General features: G+C 37.9%; 2 protein-coding genes across 3 annotated transcripts; both read left to right on the top strand.

Annotated features, from left to right (window-relative positions):
* Nucleotides 1-1562: 1562 nt before the first annotated feature.
* On the top strand, nt 1563-10938 carry LOC135672920 (auxin response factor 17-like). Its single transcript, XM_065181409.1, has 14 exons — nt 1563-2652; nt 3376-3488; nt 3983-4081; nt 4174-4230; nt 4327-4482; nt 4584-4668; nt 6269-6359; nt 6471-6635; nt 6735-6857; nt 7046-7121; nt 7281-7428; nt 7509-8740; nt 9100-9290; nt 10481-10938. Exons 1-14 carry the CDS (start codon nt 2610-2612, stop codon nt 10677-10679), a joined length of 2778 nt encoding a protein of 925 aa, XP_065037481.1. The 5' UTR covers nt 1563-2609; the 3' UTR covers nt 10680-10938.
* Nucleotides 10939-13036: 2098 nt separating this feature from the next.
* On the top strand, nt 13037-17962 carry LOC135672919 (BTB/POZ domain-containing protein At1g30440-like). Of its 2 annotated transcripts, XM_065181408.1 has the most exons (6): nt 13037-13551; nt 13691-13774; nt 14085-14302; nt 15466-15535; nt 15851-17059; nt 17233-17962. In XM_065181408.1, the coding sequence occupies exons 3-6, from the start codon at nt 14244-14246 to the stop codon at nt 17779-17781; spliced, it is 1887 nt and encodes a 628-aa protein (XP_065037480.1). In that variant the 5' UTR covers nt 13037-13551; nt 13691-13774; nt 14085-14243; the 3' UTR covers nt 17782-17962. The 2 variants fall into 2 exon arrangements, with proteins under 2 accessions (XP_065037480.1, XP_065037479.1); XM_065181407.1 differs by having other exon boundaries at nt 13037-13774.
* Nucleotides 17963-19187: the final 1225 nt, after the last annotated feature.

Raw genomic sequence — 19187 nt, 5'->3', positions numbered from 1 at the left:
ATTACGGTTCGGTGGGCGTGATGGAGGGATGGGATGGTGGTAACTGATGTGGGTCTACGGTGAGCGTACCTGAATTATTATTTTATGGTTATAATACGGGGTTCTTTTGGAAAGAGGCGATTCCTCGTACGACGAAAGAAATAAATAAAAGAAAAAGAGAAAGAGATGTGTGATTTGACATAGTTGCCCTTTTAATTAAGACCGGTTCTCGATGACAATATGACATGTCTTGGGGGCACAATTATGGATAATGAAAGGGAAATTTGTGTCATTAAGATGAAAAAAAAGAAAAAAACAGGAGAAAACTTACAATAATAATAATAATAATCAGTCATATATTTTGATATATATCATTTTCTTCGGTCATGTTGTATCATCAATGTTAATCGATTTATCTCATATAGCTATAATATTTATTTTCTTAAAATATGTTCGCATTATCTTAAAATATAAGCTTATATATCGAAAATGAGATACTTTAAAAGTTTTGTGCATATAAAATTGAAAGCAAAGAAAATGGGTTTAGGAACACTCAGAATTATAAGATAAGTCAGTATACAAGTCTTTTTTTAGTTTTTGAAATGTATCATATTTTTTCAAAATTTTAGTAGTTTTATTTTTTTTATTCAATACCTAGAATCTATCCAATCAACTTTTTTTTTTTTTTTTTAAATCCATGTTACCATAGATCAATCTATACGATGAATCGGTTTAATTGTAATGTTATACTATGTTATAGTTTTTATGATATATTATAATATTTTTTTTAATTATGTTATATATTTTTACAATATATTATAAGATTTTTAGTAATAATGAAAAAAAACACTATATGCTATGTAAAATACTACAATGTAATAATTTTACTGTATTATAATATTTTCTTAATATTATTGAAATTATCATACGAAACTAAAGTAAAAAAAGAGGAAAAATAGATAGATGATTGACTGTCAAATGAAAATTTTTTAGATATTATTTAAAAAATATTATCAGCAATAATTTTACTTCATCAGAAGAGATGAATATTATTAAATATCATTCAACTATTATTATTCAATGAAGAAAAAAATGCTAGCATTAGTACGTGACTCAAATTCTTGCCAAACTTGAAATTAAAATAAACACGTTTTTACATTTTACTTTTATCAATAATTGAATTATGTTTTCTGCATATACTGATTGCATTGGGAACAACATAATATATTATCAAAAAACAATTAATAGGATATATTACTTGTTTAATAAGAACAACAATATGATGCAGTAATCTGATAAGGGAGGGCATTTTTGTCCATGAGAAATGCAATGCTGACAGGGAAGACTACTCCCTATACGGAGGAGGGCTTTGCCAAGTTTCCCAAAGGAAGGGCAGTTCCGTAAATTACACTAAAGTTTAAGGGCGTATACGTAATTAGAAAAGCGAAAAAGCATAAAAATAAAACATAAATTAGAAAAACCCTCTCCAATTTCCGAGCGAATCACGATCACGTACAAAAAAAACACGAAAAATAAAGCTGGGGAAAAGGAGAAGAAAATAATGGCGGTCTTATACTGAGTGATTGGATGGAAGAAGGAACGGAGAGGGAGCCACTAGGAACTCTCTTCGTCTCTCTCTATCTCTTCCTCTCTTTCCCTTTTGCGCTCTCTCGCCTCAATCCAGCTGCCGAGAGAAATCGACGTCTGTTGCGGAATTGCCCTCCAAAATGCTCGTTTTTTGGGGCTTCTTGGCGCTGAACAAGGGGATCTGAAGCTCACGGTGTTCAAAATGAGGCCTTTCCGAGCGAGAAAGGTCAAGTTTTAGGTTCCGCGGGCTCTTGGTTCGATTTCCGCTGGAAGAGCCTGATCTTTGTGGTAGGAGGCTTAGCAATGGAGCTCCAAATGGAGGTTTGGAGTGACGAGAGGAGGAAAGGTGGGATCTTTTGAAGACCGGAGTACGTTTGTAGCACTTTGTTAAGCTTGTTTTGTAGTTTCGAGTTGCTACGACTGTTTCCGAGGCGAGATCTGAAATGTTCTTTGTTCTACCACCGGGTTTTGCTCGAGCGCCTTAGTTTCCGTGCAAGCTTTAGCTGTTTCGTGCGAGGTTTAAGCCCTAGAGCTTGCTAAAAGCTCGGGATTTGTTCGCACTTCGAAGCGTCGGAAGGAGATTTCTTTCCGAGTACATGAGCTTGGGCTTTGGGACGGAGACATTAGTTCTGAGTTGAAATTTGTGGGGTCTTGAGTTGCAAGGACTTTGTTGAACTCTGGAGGTTGAAGATTCGGAATCCTAGGGTTTGAAAGAAGCGTTGGACCTGATGAGAGTGGAAGCGAGCGTCTCTTGCAGCGGAACTGGCTTTGGATGAAGCTTTAGTTGGAACTTAATGTCGCAAATGAAGCTCTGATGTCGTTTCCTTTGACTCTCGTTCTCTGTTCCGTAGCTAAAGACCGGGTCCTACTTTTTGGACTGAAGATCTGAACAGGGTATGCCAATAAGCTTATTGCGCATAAAGAATGGTTTTTGCGCCATGGTGTGTCGTCCATTGAAGCTTTCTCGTGTTTGTTGAAGATAAAGTCCAACTGTGTACCTCATTTTTCTTTCATTTCGCATCAAGCCTGTCCATACCTTCATTATGAGGCTTTCATCTTCGGGTCTTCCTCAGCAGACACAAGAAGGTGAGTTTTGTGACCTGTTTTTCTTTTATTTGGAGAAGACTATTAAAAAGCTAAGCTAAATTCATGGTTCTTTTTGTTTTCAGAGTCGGGGCATAATAGGTTATCATTTTATTTGATTTTCTTGATTGGTTGCAGTTGAGTCTGTGATGGTATTTCCCTTGAGCTTATTGGTTTTATTAGATTCAGAGAATTTATCTGCTTTCTAAATCTAAAACAACTATTTCCCTGGTGTACCAATTTGCTAGTCTGGATTCTCGTTTTTGGTGAAGAAAGACTTGAGTTGTTTTGCATGCCAAAGTGATATATGTTCTGTGTTCAACGTTTTGCAAGTTTTTCTTTGACAAGAAGATGCAGTCTTGCTTGATAGCTGTAGAAATGTGTAATTTGTAATGCGCACCAATGAAAAGAAGCATTTGTTTTTGTGTTTTATCTTCAAATTTGTTGGTTAACCAAACAAAACGATGCCACGAAAAATCAAATGAAGAAGTGTTCTTTTACACCTGTGTTTTTTTATACCTTAAACTCTCTTGGTTAGTTAGAAAAGAAGATATTAGGGAAAATATGATTAAAAAATCTAATTATTATAACAATTTTTATTTTTGCTTATTCTGTGGTTAAGAATGAAACATTTTTCAAAATTAGTTGCAATTGATGTTATTCCTTTTGTTACTATTTTGTACACTTCTGCTTCATGGAGCACTTGATATGTTTTGTGAATCACAGGGGAGCAGAAGTGCCTGAATTCGGAGCTGTGGCATGCATGTGCTGGACCACTTGTCTGTTTACCTGCTATTGGAAGCCGTGTGGTGTATTTTCCTCAGGGACATAGTGAGCAGGTTAGTTTGTTCAGCTATTTAATTTTATCCTGTTTTATCTTCTCGAGATCACAGTATGTCCCATGCTAGCCATGGTTGGCATGCCACTTGCTGTTGGTGTGGCATGGAATGGTACGCTGCTGTGCATGAAAACGATCTCTAAGTAGGAAATTAAAAAGAGGATCAGTTAATGATTGCAGTAGCTCTGATATGTATTGGAACAATATGTACCACCTAGCATAGTCTGCTACATCATTATACACAATCATTTGATCTTTAATAGCGTAATTTTGTTTTGTTGATTCTTGGTGGCATCTGCTGAGCTTGTTTTCTTACTATATAAAGTTTCATATAAACAAATAGATTTTTGAACTGTATAGTCAATGTTGCATTATCTTATTTGGACCATCAGCTTTCATGCTTCAGGATGATGTTTGTACTATTGTCAAGCAATTTAGTATGGTTTTCTTCCTAGTTCTTGGCCTTTGCGATTTGACAGCACCTGGGCTTTGCAGGTAGCTGCTTCTACTAATAAAGAAGTAGATGGCCATATCCCCAATTACCCCAACTTACCTCCTCAGTTGATCTGTCAGCTTCATAATGTAACAATGCATGTAAGTTCACCATGAACAATATATGTTTTTGAGGATAGGTATCTTATAGGTTTGACTTCTAGGTCTGAGTACCACCTCAAATAACATTTCAGGCAGATGCTGAGACGGATGAAGTATATGCCCAGATGACACTGCAACCATTAAGCCTGGTAACTGGAATCTTCTATACTGTTCTTGGTGCAAGGGTAATTTGCATTATGCTTCTTTTTCTTTTTCTATATAAAATTTCATATTCACATCTATAGGAAGAACAAAAGGAACCCTATCTTCCTGCTGAACTGGGTACTCCAAGCAAACAGCCAACCAACTACTTCTGTAAGACCTTGACTGCAAGTGACACCAGCACCCATGGTGGTTTCTCTGTTCCTAGGCGGGCAGCTGAAAAAGTCTTTCCACCACTGGTGGGATTATTTTGTTTAATACTGCTTGAATCTTTACTAATCTGATAGTTCCTATCCAAATTTGGTAGTCAACTAGTTTATTCTTTATGTTGTTTCCACAGGATTATTCTCAGCAGCCTCCTGCGCAAGAGCTAATTGCAAGAGACCTTCATGATAATGAATGGAAGTTCCGTCACATTTTCCGAGGTGAGTTTGAACAAAAGTGAGTGGCGACTGGGCCCATTCTGTTTGTTGATTTATTTTGGTGAAATCCGTTACTTTATCATTTTAGTCACTTTGATCGTTAACAATTTCCTAACTTGTAGATTCAAGTTGATGCATTGCAATATAGACTGTTAGTTAAGCAGTTATTCATAAGAAAGATATTGCAATGATCATGATCAAATTAGAACTCATCCCGAGTTTGTAACATATATAGTGTGGAGAAAAGGATGGTGATGTTTTAGTAGTAGGAAAAACACCTGCTGGCAAGATGTTATTTTGGAACTAGCTGCTTGATTGTGGACTAATTCTTTATTTGATCCAATATTGATTAATTTCCCTTACAATAATTCCTCTCTTTGTAATGAATGTTTCATCAACTTTGTTTTTGGAGCTGTTGGTTCTTTTGATGGATATGAACTAATAAACAATCATATTGTTTGTTCATAAAAGAACTTTAAGTACATATTTCAACTCAAAATTGTCTTGTCTCATTTGTAAATCCCTGTCACACACAACCTTTGTTCTCCGATCCTGACTTTATTATACATTTTTGCTTGTTTTGCATTGGGTGTATCACCTAGATGGTTCATCATTCGGTATGCTCTTCATCATGCTCAATGAATAGTATGTTGTCAAAACATAATTAATGATGGTCATCCCACCTGTACAAAAAGTCAAGACATCATCCATACTCTGTAGACAAAATATATCTGTACTTTCTGGTCCCAATTTCAACCACATGTTTTCTGCCTTTGTATAAAATGCTTGTTAATGTAAGAAAGCCTTTCAACATAAAATAAGCTTTGTGCCTATGGAATAATCTGCTTCGATTTTGTGATTTCTAACCCATTATTGGCCCCTCATACCCCTGTTTCACGGTTTTATTTCTGAATTTATTTATCTACAGGACATATTTAATTAACAATGCTCCCTTTGTCATTACAATTTGGTGTTTCCAGTTCTTTAGCATTTTGCTATGGAGCACAATTCAAATTGAGAAGGCACCATAGAAGTTTTGTGAATGTTTACACTCCACTCTCCCCACTTCCTAATCATGACAACCTTGGGAAAGAGAAACTTGCCCAAGAAATCTTTATGGCAGCTGGTTTTTTCATTTTAAATATTTTGTGGGTTTCAATTTATGCTCACGTAACCATAAAGCAGACTAGAATTGCCTTGAAGAAAGGGGAAGGACAAGTTTTGCCATATGTTTATTTTTAAAATTTCAGAGTTGAACATAAGCCAACAAAGAATGGAAAAATCCTAATATAAAGGGATACTTAATATGGATCAGGTTGGCAGCAAAGTCGGATACTTGTACATTTTTGGTTGAACAGGGGAAAATATCTTGGTATATATGCAGTTTATGAAGGTCACATATGTCATGCAATTATTTTCTTTTATAATTTCATTTTCAAGAAACCTGTCCAACAGCCAAAATGTACTTTCTGGGCCTCTTTTCCTGTCCAACATTGTTTTTGTCAAATAGGACAGTTGCCAGAGATAAATAAATAGTATGTTGTTACCCTTAGAAAAAGGTTGTAATTTTTAAAAATATTTTCTAAGAGCACTGGTGATGCAGGTCAACCAAAGAGGCATCTTCTGACAACTGGATGGAGTGTGTTTGTAAGTGCAAAAAGGCTAGTCGCCGGGGATTCAGTACTCTTTATCTGGTGCGATGATGCCATGCCATTTTTCTGTTGCAAATTTCTGCAAGTTATTATGCAAATTAATGGAAGCTGTTTTGACTTCTTTGTAACACTTGGATATTCTGCATCTTTTAGGAATGAGAGCAATCAGCTGCTTATAGGTATTCGGCGTGCTAATCGACCACAAACTGTTATGCCTTCATCTGTATTATCAAGCGATAGCATGCATATAGGCCTCCTCGCTGCAGCAGCTCATGCTGCTGCAACAAACAGCCGTTTTACCATATTTTACAACCCAAGGTAAAACTCAAATTTGGTTGCATCACATCGCTTCATTTTTTTATCTAAATCATATTTGTTGGTAACTATTTCTGAACTATATCGACTTGTTGCTGTCAGGGCAAGCCCTTCAGAATTTGTTATTCCACTAGCTAAGTATGTTAAAGCAGTCTATCACACACGTGTTTCCGTGGGGATGCGTTTTAGAATGCTTTTCGAGACAGAGGAGTCAAGTGTTCGCAGGTTGATGCATAGTCTTTGACATTCCTATTCATTAATGGACTTTAAGCACTGTTATTAACCATGTTTGTTTTTTGTTCTGGATTGTTTTTTAATTTCATGTTGCTAATAACATCTATATTAGCTTTTGCCATATGCCCCCTTTTATTTCATTGTATCATCTTTTAATTTTCTTGTCTTTTCATTATCAGATACATGGGCACCATCACAGGGATAAGTGATCTAGACCCTGTCCGTTGGCCAAACTCACATTGGCGTTCTGTGAAGGTGCTTATCTTGTGAAACTTCTCAGCTTTTCAGATAAATTCTGTGGAAACCATTAAGGCTTAATCTTGCGATATTATTCCTTTACTTAAAAGGTAGCTGGGAATCTCTTAAGCTGTAACTCCTGCAGTTGTTACACATGATTTTGGTTTGCTGTTGTAGGTTGGCTGGGATGAGTCAACTGCTGGGGAGAGGCAGCCAAGAGTATCCCTTTGGGAGATTGAGCCTCTGACAACATTTCCGATGTATCCATCTGCCTTTCCCCTTAGACTCAAGCGGCCTTGGCCTTCTGGATTGCCCTCTCTGCATGGTACGCATTGTATTTGCTTCCTGAAAAATGCAACCTGAAGATGTATGAACTCATCTTGCTATTCCTTCCAATATATTCAGGTGGGAAAGATGATGATATTGGTTTGAACTCTTCTCTTATGTGGCTTCAAGATGGCGAAAGGGGGATACAGTCCTTGAATTTTCAGGGATTTGGGATGACACCTTGGATGCATCAGAGATGCAATTCATCCATTCTTGGTCTACAGCCTGATATGTATCAAGCAATGGCTTCAGCAGCACTACAGGAGATGAGGGCTGTGGATTTTTCCAAACAGGCAACTTCTACTGTGATGCAATTTCAACATCAGAACATAACAAACGCATCAGCTCCACTATTAGCTAGTCAGGTCTTACAACAAATGCAACCCCAATCTCAACAAACCCTCCTTCAGAACTTGCAAGAAACCCAGAATCAAAATCAGACTCTGTATCCATTTGTCCAGCATCAGATGCAGCATTGCAACTCATTTCATGATCAGGAGCAGCTGCAACCACGACTGCTTCAGCAGCAGGAGCAGGAGCAACTGCAGTCACGACCTCTGCAGCAACAGGAACAGGAGCAACTGCATCCACGATCTCTCCAGCAGCAGGAGCAGAAACCTCAGAAACAGCAAATACAACAGCAGCAGTTATCTAATCAACAAATTCCTAATGCAATGTCAACCTTGTCTCAGTTTGCATCTACTTCTCAGGCCCAGACTTTGTCCTTGCAGAAAATGGCATCATTATGCCAGCAGCAGAATTTGCCCGAGACAATCATCAACCGCATGTCCACATCTGGTGTCTCCCCTCTGCATGGGATTTTGCACCCATTTTCAGCTGAAGAAACATCAGGCCTTGTTAGTATGCCAAAAACAACTCCACTAATTGCTACAAGCCCATGGTCATCTAAGCGACTAGCTGTTGAATCCATTCCTGTACTTCAATCCATGCAGCCAGAGGTCAAACAGTTGGGTTCTCAGATCAACTTCTCTCAGAATGCTGTTACTGTACCACCATCTTCAGGAAGAGATTGCTCTCTCAACCAGGAATGTGGAATGGATCGTCAAAGCAATCTGCTTTCCAGTGTGAATATAGACTCTTCATCACTGTTGGTGCAGAATGGCATGTCAAATCTTAGGAACTTTGACAATGATACTGTTTCAACATTGATGCCATTTGTGAGTACCACTGGAACAGATTATGCATTGCATCAAGCACTGACAAGTTCTAACTGTATAGAGGATTCGGAGTTCTTGCAGTCTCCGAATAGTGTGGGTGTTATGAACCCACAAAATGGAACCTTTGTCAAGGTGAATTGTTTTCTTTGTGTTGATATATTGTCCATTAAGACAGGTCGATTAGTAGCTTGATCTAATAATAGGAAAATTTCAATATTACCTGCCAATATATGAAGTTACATCTTGATATGACTTGTCCAAGGAACAAATAAAACCAGCCTTGCTAGGTTTGCCTTCCTACACCTTGAGCACTTTGTTATCATGGTGCATGCTTGAAGTGTTCTTTTTCTCTTCTACTAGTAGCTGGGTTGGTATTGAGCCAGCTAAGTTCATTGAGTGACATGGCTGTGTCTCTGTAGGCTACTTGAATTTTGTGCGATCCATTTTTCTGATACATTATTTCTTGACTAACAAGAATTTGATGATGTCAGGTTTACAAATCGGGGTCCTTTGGAAGGTCATTGGATATTACAAAATTTAACAGTTATCCCGAGCTCCGCAGTGAGCTTGGGCGTCTGTTTGGCCTAGAAGGCCTGTTGGAGGACCCTCTAAGATCAGGCTGGCAGCTTGTATTCGTCGACCGGGAAAATGATGTTCTTCTCGTAGGCGATGACCCATGGCAGTGAGTCCTCACACTTTTTATCTTTATTTGTGTGGTAGTTAGCAAACTCGTGGAACTCTTTCTTGTGCTTCATGTAATTTTAGGGAGACAGGCTATCATTGAACTTGTTTTGAGTTACCAATGGCTTTTTTTCACAAAGTTCATGTTTCTTGCACCCAAGTACTTAGGAATAATGACTCTAGTAAACAAGGGAACCAACTACAAGTCACATGCATTTTAAGTTCATATGCTAGGGATGCCATTTCCTTTTAAAAAATATCCATTTTCAAAAGCTTGTACTGCTATAGTTACTGATTGTGTTCGATTGTACAAGTTGGTCGACACTGTTGCATTACTTAAGACACAAGTCAAAACCCTGCCAATGAACTGGATTATTTGCTATGGTATGATACTGTTTTTATTTTTTTTATAATGTATCGAGTTGTTTATTTGAACTTTGCTATATTTACAACGCTAACATATCCTTATATTTGAATGATAGAAGTCTGATTTGGTAGCTTTATTTTAGCCATTAGCTTGTGCATTGTCCAGAAATGCATATAATTGGCATTTGTCATCGAACTAATGACCATCATTATTGTCAGCCACCAAATCTTTTTTTTTTTCCATTGAGCATTCAACTCCAAGTGTGGACAAAAAAAATACCATTAAAACATAGTGTTGAATTAAAAAGAAGATACTCCTTGGCAATCTTAAAGACCACTATGAAATGGTATCTTATCAAACTTATGATACAGGATACCCATGGCAGACAAAAAAACAAAAAGATCCATTAGAGGAGAAGCCCACCTCTTCCATCTCAAAAGACAAAAAGTACCATGGTTCTTCCAAGAATTAGTCAAACTCAGAAATGAGATCTCTGAGTAACAAACGAATAAAAAAATCCTCATTTTTTGCATTGAAAATATAGAAATCAAGAAGCAATAGAACTTCAGTGGAGGTGAATGGGTTTCTGTGTAAAAGAAACCTATTTTTGTTATAATAACAGCGGTTAAGAGTGATAATATTGTTTTTCCGAAAAGAATCTCAATGTTAAGGAACAAAGATCTATCAAGGGGAAAAGATAAGATACATCCAGCACTTATTAACAATTTGTGTTTATCTTTTTTTAAAAGTAATCGAGTTGGTCCTGTGTTGACTAATATGCAACATTAAACTACTAACTTTTGTAATTTATCTATACTTCTCAGTGAGTTTGTTAATAATGTATCGAGCATAAAGATCTTGTCACCCCAAGAAGTTCAGCAGATGGGCAAGGAAGGGGTTGATCTTCTTAATGCAGCTACAAACAGGAGAATCCCAAGCCACACTTCTGATGAATATATCAGCAGGCAGGAGTCCAGAAATTTGAGCAATGGAATGGCATCTGTGGGGTCCCTGGATTACTGAGAAGAATTAGACAGTTGAGTTGGAAACCTGGAATATCTTTAATTTCCACTTTTGTAGTAATTAACATTATGTATTTTCTATCAGGTATGCACTACTTGTCTGAGTTTAGCATGTCTGTGTATATTATCGTATTGTTTATGATACCAAGTCATGTTATGTCTTATCAAGCCAAAGATGTGGAGACAATGTATTCCACGGACATTAGCAGAATTTTGTGCCACTGCTGTTTTCAGCTTGAATTAAGATCTTGTGTTGTTTCGATTGTTATGTTTGGCATGGCATGTCTTGACCATCTGGGAGTGATGATCTTAGCAAAGTTGAAGTGTCACAAAGCAGATATTAGAGAGTTGTTAAAAAAAGAAGAAGCAATGATTGGCTAAAAGAGAGCTTCTTTTTGCCAATCTTTGTCCATTTCCAGTCTTGGTGAATCACCAACTTTTTCTGCATTAATTATACTGACCTTTGATCATGAAATCGGGTGAATGCAAGGTATTAGGAGGATCAATATACATAGTCATGGTTCTACAAACATGGAGGTTACTTCTGTGACTCAAACCCTAGTTTATCTGGGTTGTAAAGGAACAACCTTAATATAACACCAAGACTACTCCTTTGTGGTTCAACACAGTCTGATGGAGTGTAGAAGGAAGATCGACACATTAGGGGGGAAAAAAAAGAAGAGGATAGTATTGAGAAAGATAGGAAGAGGGAATATAGAATAAATCAAAGGGTCAAGGATACTGAAATATTCCAGGTAGTTTCTTTATAGTTTATAGCAGCTTGGTTTTATGGTTAGATCATGTTGTTACCATGGCATATATTTCTGGAGAATGGAACCTTTCCCTCCATATTGAAATGTAGTAAAAAATACTTTCTGACTGCTTATGTCAGTAAACATTATACTCGATGCTTTCTGCTGTGGTGATACAACTTCATTAAGCAGCCATTTAATTCATAGTATTTCTTTAGCCGATGTGCAGATGGTTCTTTTCTGGCTTTTCTCTGCATCCAACTTTGCACTTCACAGTGTTCAGGTTTTGTTCAGCTAATATGGTGCAGAATGCAGATCTTCTTTGATGTTCACAACCTTGGAGAACTTTGCTGCCTTTTAGTCAACCTTGGAAGTTACTTTAATTGCACTCACTATGCAATTTTTGACTCATGAAACAATTTCTAGGTGCCATGCCAATGAAAGCAGCAACTGTGCCTGTTTGGGCAGCTGGAGCTCGAAGCCATCCACAACCTTCACATCATGTTTTAGACCAGAAGAAGGTGAACATCTACAGTGTCTTCTTCCACACCTGCCTGGTTTCTTCCAGCAGTCAGTATTCTTCTCTACTTGATGTTCCAATCTGGTGACATTTAGGTCAGGACAAAAGCACATGATTCATGATGTTCACCAGTTGGAATTTTGTATGTATCCAAGGGACATCAATGATGCTCTCTGTTGTCGGCTTTTGGCTCCTCAGATCTGAGTTTTAAAGGAGCAGTGATAACTCTCATTGAAGTTTGCAGGTCTCCATATTCTTTACTGGTCCTGTGAACACAAATGAGCAGTACTGGAAATGAGTGACCAGCAGAAAACAACTTCTGTACTGAGTTCAGGTAAAAAAACAGGCATGTCTTAATTGAGTTTGGATGCTGGCTTGTTCCATGATTGCACTTTTATGGTGATGCTGTGAGAGTGATCAGAGTTCATGATGCCATATGAGTCTCAAATTTGTTTTGTTTTGACTGATTGCTATCATGTGATTTTTTGACCATCTTGCTTGGTTGAGTCTGTTTCTCCAGCATATTCTGTAGCTGTTCTTTCTACTCCTTATATTTGTTGATCTGCATTTGGTGTGAGAATTCAACCAATATTTGGCACAGAGGTCTTCATGAGCTGCTATTTGCTTCATTTAAGTTACATTTATTTCAGATGCTCAGATGCTTCATCCTTCTTTTAAAGTGTACAAAAACAAAAACAAAAAAGGAAAATTTGCATATATATATATATATATAGGGAATTAATAATTTTATTGGTTTCCATTGAAATAAGCAGATTATTAGGTCTCACTGACACCCAATTTTTTCTATGTTTTCTAATAACATATAAATGGTAATATTTTCAGGAACTTTTCTTGTCTAAGCATATTTATATTTGCAATGCTTTTGAACATAAAGCTTTTTTAAGGTTAGCAGAAAGAAAAAAAATATGTAAATAAATTTCTCAACATTTGGTGATGTTTTGGGCATCAAAATGCCTTTTCTGAAAGCACATTAATTTTCGTGCTAAATACGACTGCATTAAGATTGCGATGCAATCAATCAAAGGCAAATTGCAGATAGCCAGTTGACCTCGACGACCCAGCGGGCTTTGACTTCCGCCCCAACCGCAACCCCAACCTCGCTGCCTCGTCGTCGGCGGTGACCGGCCAATAAAAAGGCGGTGTTTGCAGAGCGTTGACAAACCCGTCAACAACAACAAATCATCGATCGAGTGCTATTTGAAATCTCATTCGTTAGATGGTCACATCGTTACCTAGTTGACCGTCTATTGGATTTGACATTGATGAACGCGACCGATGATTTGGCCTTTCTTTTGGCTGTCATGGTGATTTGGACTCCTAAATCGTAGTAGAAAACACAGCTTCATTGCCCACATGCGTGGCTGCCTCCCTTAATTGGGTGAAGTACAGCTATATTATCCAGGGAATCTGTCTGCAGTCTGCACTGATCCACCAGTGGTCGTACATCTCTCAGATCTGTGTGAGCAAACAGAGCCTGGTCTTTTTCATCAGGAGCGTTCTTGCCATCACCTTGTCACAGATGAATTGTTGGTTCCCTCCGATCCAGCATTAGCCTTGATTTGGAAGGCCAAGAAAATGTTGTAGGTGTCAAGGGAAGGCCAGAACAGTAGCTGCCCATTTTGGGGTGCCTTCGCGCTCTGTTGGGTTGGGAAAAAGGATTTGCTTGGGCTTGGAATTAGTGATTGAAGATATTCTTTGTTTTTCTACCTTCTGTTGCAGATCTTGGGGTTGTTCAACTACTAGCTTTTGTGGTTCAGATCTCTGGTCTTCGGGAGGAGAGGAAGGCCCCAGGAGTTGGTGCAGGTGAGATTGCTACGGCTCTGTTTCCTTTGCGATTCAACTAAAGTTTGGATCTTGGTCTTTCTTTAAGGGTTTTTGGGGTGGTTTGGCAGAGTATATGGGATTTTGTGGGTGGTGAACTCGTTGGATGATCAATAAATGCACAACATTGCATGCCTGATGCATCGGCTTGCTTTATAGATTATTTAGGACATTCGTTTGAGGAATTACTCTGGGTTCTTCCTGGATTAGGGTTTAGGGAAATGCTGATAGGGTAAATAGAGGACCTTTCTGAAAGCTATCATTCCTACTTTGGGCCTTTTGTTGGTGGCAGTGTAGAGACTTGGTGATGTTCATATGGCGGTGGAAGGAGTGCATTTGGCTACGGGAGCACATAGGTTGATCATCAAGGACTATGCAAGGTGGTCGGTTGTGTGACTTGGTTTTGTAATCTTCTCTCTGATTTTTCTCGTTTCTCGGGTTCATCTTCAAGATGGCATGTATGAAGCTGGGATCAAAACCTGATGCCTTCCAGCAACAAGGGCAAGCCTGGTATGGTGCATTCTGTTCTTGTGGTTTTGGCAATCTCATTGTTTTGTTCTTGTGAATTCCAACTCAAACATAACCTGCAATTATGCATAACTACACCTGCTTCTGGTCTGTCTTCTCCAAAACTTCAGACATTGAAAACTAATAGTTTTGTCACTGTTGAGGTGCTTTGTTATGAAATATACATAATCTAGCATCTGACTTTCTTCTTGAAAAGTTACATTATTCCTGTTATTGATATTTGAGATCTTAGAAGAGTAAATTTAAAATTTAGGTTTTCAAAGACATTGTTGCTGGAGAATACTTCATTGTGAGTTGTTCCATATAAAGTTATAGTATAGAATTATGTTTTGCTCCTTGATGAAGCTCTATCTCTCTGGTGAATCTAATACCTGAGTGATTTCTTCAAATTTGTTTGACTTGATGCCTTCATCCATGGGTTCATACCTTGCCTGGTGAAGTTTGCTCCTCGAATTTTACCATAAGTTCTATATCCTTTTTTGTCCTCATAGGATGTGCCTAGATGCATTACTGCTCTTTGATTTTGACATGATTTTGAAACAATTGAATTAGGATAACTGAGAGTTATTGCTACTTTTGCTTGTAAACTTCCTTTCGCAAAGCCTAAGTTCAATTTTCTAGTTCCAAATTTCTTGTTACTACTTTCTTTATGGGTCAGTTGTTGAACCAAACACTAAAGTTATACATTTATGGATTTGCCACCTGGAATGCTATACGTTTATGGATTTGTCACCTTAAGTGCTAGACATTATGTTCGTCTCAAGGTATCTGATTCCTTGAAATGCTGAAAAGCAAAATAATATCATGTATAAAATAGCTATTCTTCTTTTTAGTTGCTCATTTTGTGAATACATGCTTATTGTCTTAAGATCATCTCATTTGAACTCTATGTTGAAGATCTGATGGATCTCACTTGAATTCTATGATGAAGGTCAGATGGAAAGGTATATTTGGCGGCCCTTTAGCACTTTTAACAAACTGTGGTTTTAAAATTGGTTTGAATTGGATTATCCAGACTGATGACCTTGTCATGTTGTTATGGATTTTATGCAATCCTTGATCTGTATATACATATCGTTTAGATTCAACTCAGTGATTCCCAAAATCTTGGTTTGAATGAAGATCACTTATTCTGAAATTTCCAGGTTCTGCACAACTGGGCTTCCAAGTGATGTTACTGTTGAAGTTGGAGAAATATCATTCCACCTCCACAAGGTAAGGACAATAACCAAGTAAATTAAGCTGAATCCAGCTTGTACAGTGTATTCATGTTCTTGTACATTGATATACATGGTCCTATTTGATCATACTATAAGGTTAAGCTGTTATGCTATCACAGAAAATCTTTTAAAGTTGGAATTTTTTGTTTTTGCATTGATAACAAAGAATTATGAATTGCATTGCTTGATAAGAAATCTGTAAGTTATGTATCTCCAACGACATTTTGCATAATAGGCTTTGCGGTTTGGCTTTTTTCTAGAGAAAATCTAGTTCTGTTTATCAAGAATTATATTAAATTTTTTCTTTCAGTTTCCTCTATTGTCAAAAAGTGGTCTTTTGGAAAAATTAATCAAGGAGAATTCTGATGAAGAAGAGGATACTCTAATAAAGCTGCATGATGTTACCGGTGGTGCTCGAACATTCGAACTTGTGGCTAAATTCTGCTATGGCATGAAGTTAGAACTCACTTCCTCAAACGTTGTCTACCTGCGCTGTGCTTCTGAGCACCTTCAAATGACAGAAGAGATAGCAGAAGGTAACTTGATTGCTCAGACAGAAATCTTCTTCAATCAAGTTGTCCTTCATAGCTGGAAAGATTCAATTAAGGCACTCCAAACATGCGATGATCTTCTCCCTCATGCCGAAAACCTTCAGATTATCAAGAGATGCGTTGATTCTCTGGCTGTTAAGGCTTGTACAGATCCGAATCTATTTGGCTGGCCAATGATGGAGAATGGTGCCATGCAAAGCCCTGGTGGCAGTGTATTATGGAATGGAATAAGTACCGGAGCCAGGCCTAGAAATTGTAGCTCGGATTGGTGGTATGAAGATGTTTCTTCTTTAAGTTTTCCCTTGTATAAGAGGTTGATCTCTGTGATGAAATCTCGAGGTATCAGACAAGAGATCATTGCAGGTTCTCTGATCTTATATGCTAAACAGTATCTGCCCGGACTGAATAGGCGTCCGAGTCTGGCACAAGGAAATTTGACAGCTGCACCTTCGGAACAAGAACAGAGGCATCTTCTTGAAGAGATTGATAGCCTGTTGCCTCTTCAAAAGGGTGCAGCATCAACTAAGATTTTGATTGGTCTTCTTCGGACAGCCATTATTCTGCAAGCTAGTCCATCATGCATTTCAAATTTGGAGAGAAGGGTAGGGATGCAGCTAGACCAGGCAGACTTGGAAGATCTACTTTTCCCAACTTTTGAGTTCTCCATGGAGGCTCTCTACAATGTTGATCGTGTCCAACGGATGCTTGATCATTTCATAGCCACTGATCAAGCTACCGGCACGGCTGGGGCTTCCTCTCCTGGTTCTGTCAATGATGAGCAGTTGATTGGTTCCCCATCTTTGGTGCCATTAACTGCTGTTGCCAAGCTAATTGATGGTTATCTAGCAGAGGTTGCACCAGATATCAATTTAAAAATGCCGAAGTTCCAAAAGTTGGCTGCTGCTTTACCTGATTATGCCCGTCCACTGGATGATGGTCTATACCGTGCTATCGACATATACCTGAAGGTACTTGTTTCAATCTTGTGGCTCTTCAGAAGTTGTATCTTGCTTAATTTGTGTTTTTGGAATCTTTTAAAACTAGCTAAGTAATGAATGATACATAGATTTCTATACTGCAATCTATCATCTTTTATCAAGCACAGATATTTGCTAATGTCCAAAACACAATCCATGTGCAGGCACACCCTTGGCTCTCAGAATCTGAGAGGGAGCAGCTCTGCCGGCTGATGGATTGCCAAAAGCTCTCACTAGAAGCTTGCACTCATGCTGCACAGAATGAGAGGCTCCCTCTAAGAGTAGTGGTTCAAGTCCTCTTCTTCGAGCAGCTTCAACTAAGGACATCCGTTGCTGGATGTTTGCTTGTCTCTGACAACCTTGATGGCTCGCAACCACTTAGGAGTGGAATTGCTTGTTCAGGTGAAGCTGGAGGGTGGATGACTGCTGTTAGGGAGAACAAGGATCTGAAGGTGGGCATGGATAATATGAGGATGAGAGTATCTGAGCTTGAAAAGGAGTGCACAAGTATGAAGCAAGAAATCAAGAAACTAGGGCAGGGAAGGAGTGGTTGGAGCAGTGTTCCCAAGAAGTTTGGATCTAAGATCAAGTTGCAATTATGCAGTGCCCAGGAGGATTCTGTAAGTGCTCAGCAGAAGACTAAAAGTGGGAAGATTGACAAGTTGCAAGCCATAATCACGAAGCAGAAGCATCAGTTATCTGCAGATGATTGAGTTCTCTTTTTTTATTGTGCCACATTGTCGTAATTCTAGTCTGTTTTCTGTTTCAGTAGGAACTGTTAATTCATGTACTTTCTTCTTGGACAGAATCTGTATCAAGCTTGACCTTTGTCACTTGTTAAATGTGAAAAATGGGATTGTGGTGTTTGATATTTAGCACAATTGTTGCCTTGAATCTTTCCGAGCTATATGATCTTTGTTTTGCGTTCTTGTCATATGATCCACTCAGGCTTTTATGTTGAAGATTAAATTCATGTACTTTGTGTTGTCCATTCTACTTGATACACTTTTCAGCTGCTGCTATGTGAAAACAAGTTCAATTCCAACTGACAGGAAGCTGCTAATGAGGATCGGCACTGCTTTTGAATTACTCTCTTATTCTGCTTATGTAATATGATACAGTAAGCATGTATCGATACAAGCGTTTCAGATTTATTTATCTTTTTTCAGACAGAAAATATAGTTGACAAGAATCAAATTTGGGTGATGGAGAGTAAATACTACACAAATGTTAGAACTCTCCGGCACAGGCAGTAGCGGTGCCTGAGTCCTGGGTGGTGCATTTGCGGATACGTGCCACATCCACGACTCGTGCCTCAAGCCACGACTAAAGTGGTAACATGGAATGTTTCTTATTGTTTTCTTAAGAGATGCCTCTTGTACAACATTTCCCATTTCTAATTGGAGTTTTCTGAATACCTGTGGTCATACATAGACCTCACATTTAAGTTTTTTTTTTCTCCTTTTTTTTTTTCTTTTTTTGGATTAAAAAGCTCACATGTAAGTGTTGAAAACACCAAATTGTTTATTGCTACTAGAAAATTTAAAGAAAAAAAATAAAATTTTTAGAAACTATGCTTGACTACCCTGACCTTCTTTCTAGATTCCTTGGAATTTTTCTTTGGAGACAACTCCCGGAGCTTGGCAAAGAATTTCTTCGTGTATTTAATACTGCTAAATGATTTTAATCTGTCAATTGTTGTCTTAAAATTTTCTAGTAAATACTTTAGTTTCTTAAATTCACAGGTGATATGGTTTAGCAGTAAATCCATCCTCTATAGACATCACTAAGCATTCATGTCTAGTTAAGGAAATAAAGCTAAATTTTTATTTTTGGGATATAAAATCACAATAAAAAAGATTTCAAGGCGGAAAAAAGGAAATTATATCATGGAAAAGTATCAAATGCTTTGGTCATGTTGATTTAATCTCCTCTTATACCGGTGCCAATTTCAGTTTATCGGATCATATTTCTCTCTTCTCAAATTACTGAAATTGATGAACTAATCTTATTTCCTCGTTATAAGGGTAGACTTCATCACTGATGGAGACATCAAATAAAAATTATTGTTGAAGGTTGTTCAGACAAGAAGATCAAGCATGATGTTCAAGAAGAAAGA

The sequence above is a fragment of the Musa acuminata genome, chromosome BXJ1-5, assembly GCF_036884655.1.
Source record: "Musa acuminata AAA Group cultivar baxijiao chromosome BXJ1-5, Cavendish_Baxijiao_AAA, whole genome shotgun sequence".
NCBI classification, from domain to species: Eukaryota; Viridiplantae; Streptophyta; class Magnoliopsida; order Zingiberales; family Musaceae; genus Musa; species Musa acuminata.
This window is presented reverse-complemented; position numbering and strand designations above follow the sequence as displayed.

Excerpts from the sequence above, each read along its gene's own strand:
- LOC135672920 (XM_065181409.1), top strand. The coding sequence starts at position 2,610 with ATGAGGCTTTCATCTTCGGGTCTTCCTCAGCAGACACAAGAAG. Across the intron at positions 2,653-3,375 it reads TCCTCAGCAGACACAAGAAG|GGGAGCAGAAGTGCCTGAAT; the intron begins GTGAGTTTTGTG and ends TGTGAATCACAG. Across the intron at positions 8,741-9,099 it reads AAAATGGAACCTTTGTCAAG|GTTTACAAATCGGGGTCCTT; the intron begins GTGAATTGTTTT and ends TGATGATGTCAG.
- LOC135672919 (XM_065181408.1), top strand. The coding sequence starts at position 14,244 with ATGGCATGTATGAAGCTGGGATCAAAACCTGATGCCTTCCAGCAACAA. Across the intron at positions 14,303-15,465 it reads CAGCAACAAGGGCAAGCCTG|GTTCTGCACAACTGGGCTTC; the intron begins GTATGGTGCATT and ends TGAAATTTCCAG. Across the intron at positions 17,060-17,232 it reads CTATCGACATATACCTGAAG|GCACACCCTTGGCTCTCAGA; the intron begins GTACTTGTTTCA and ends ATCCATGTGCAG.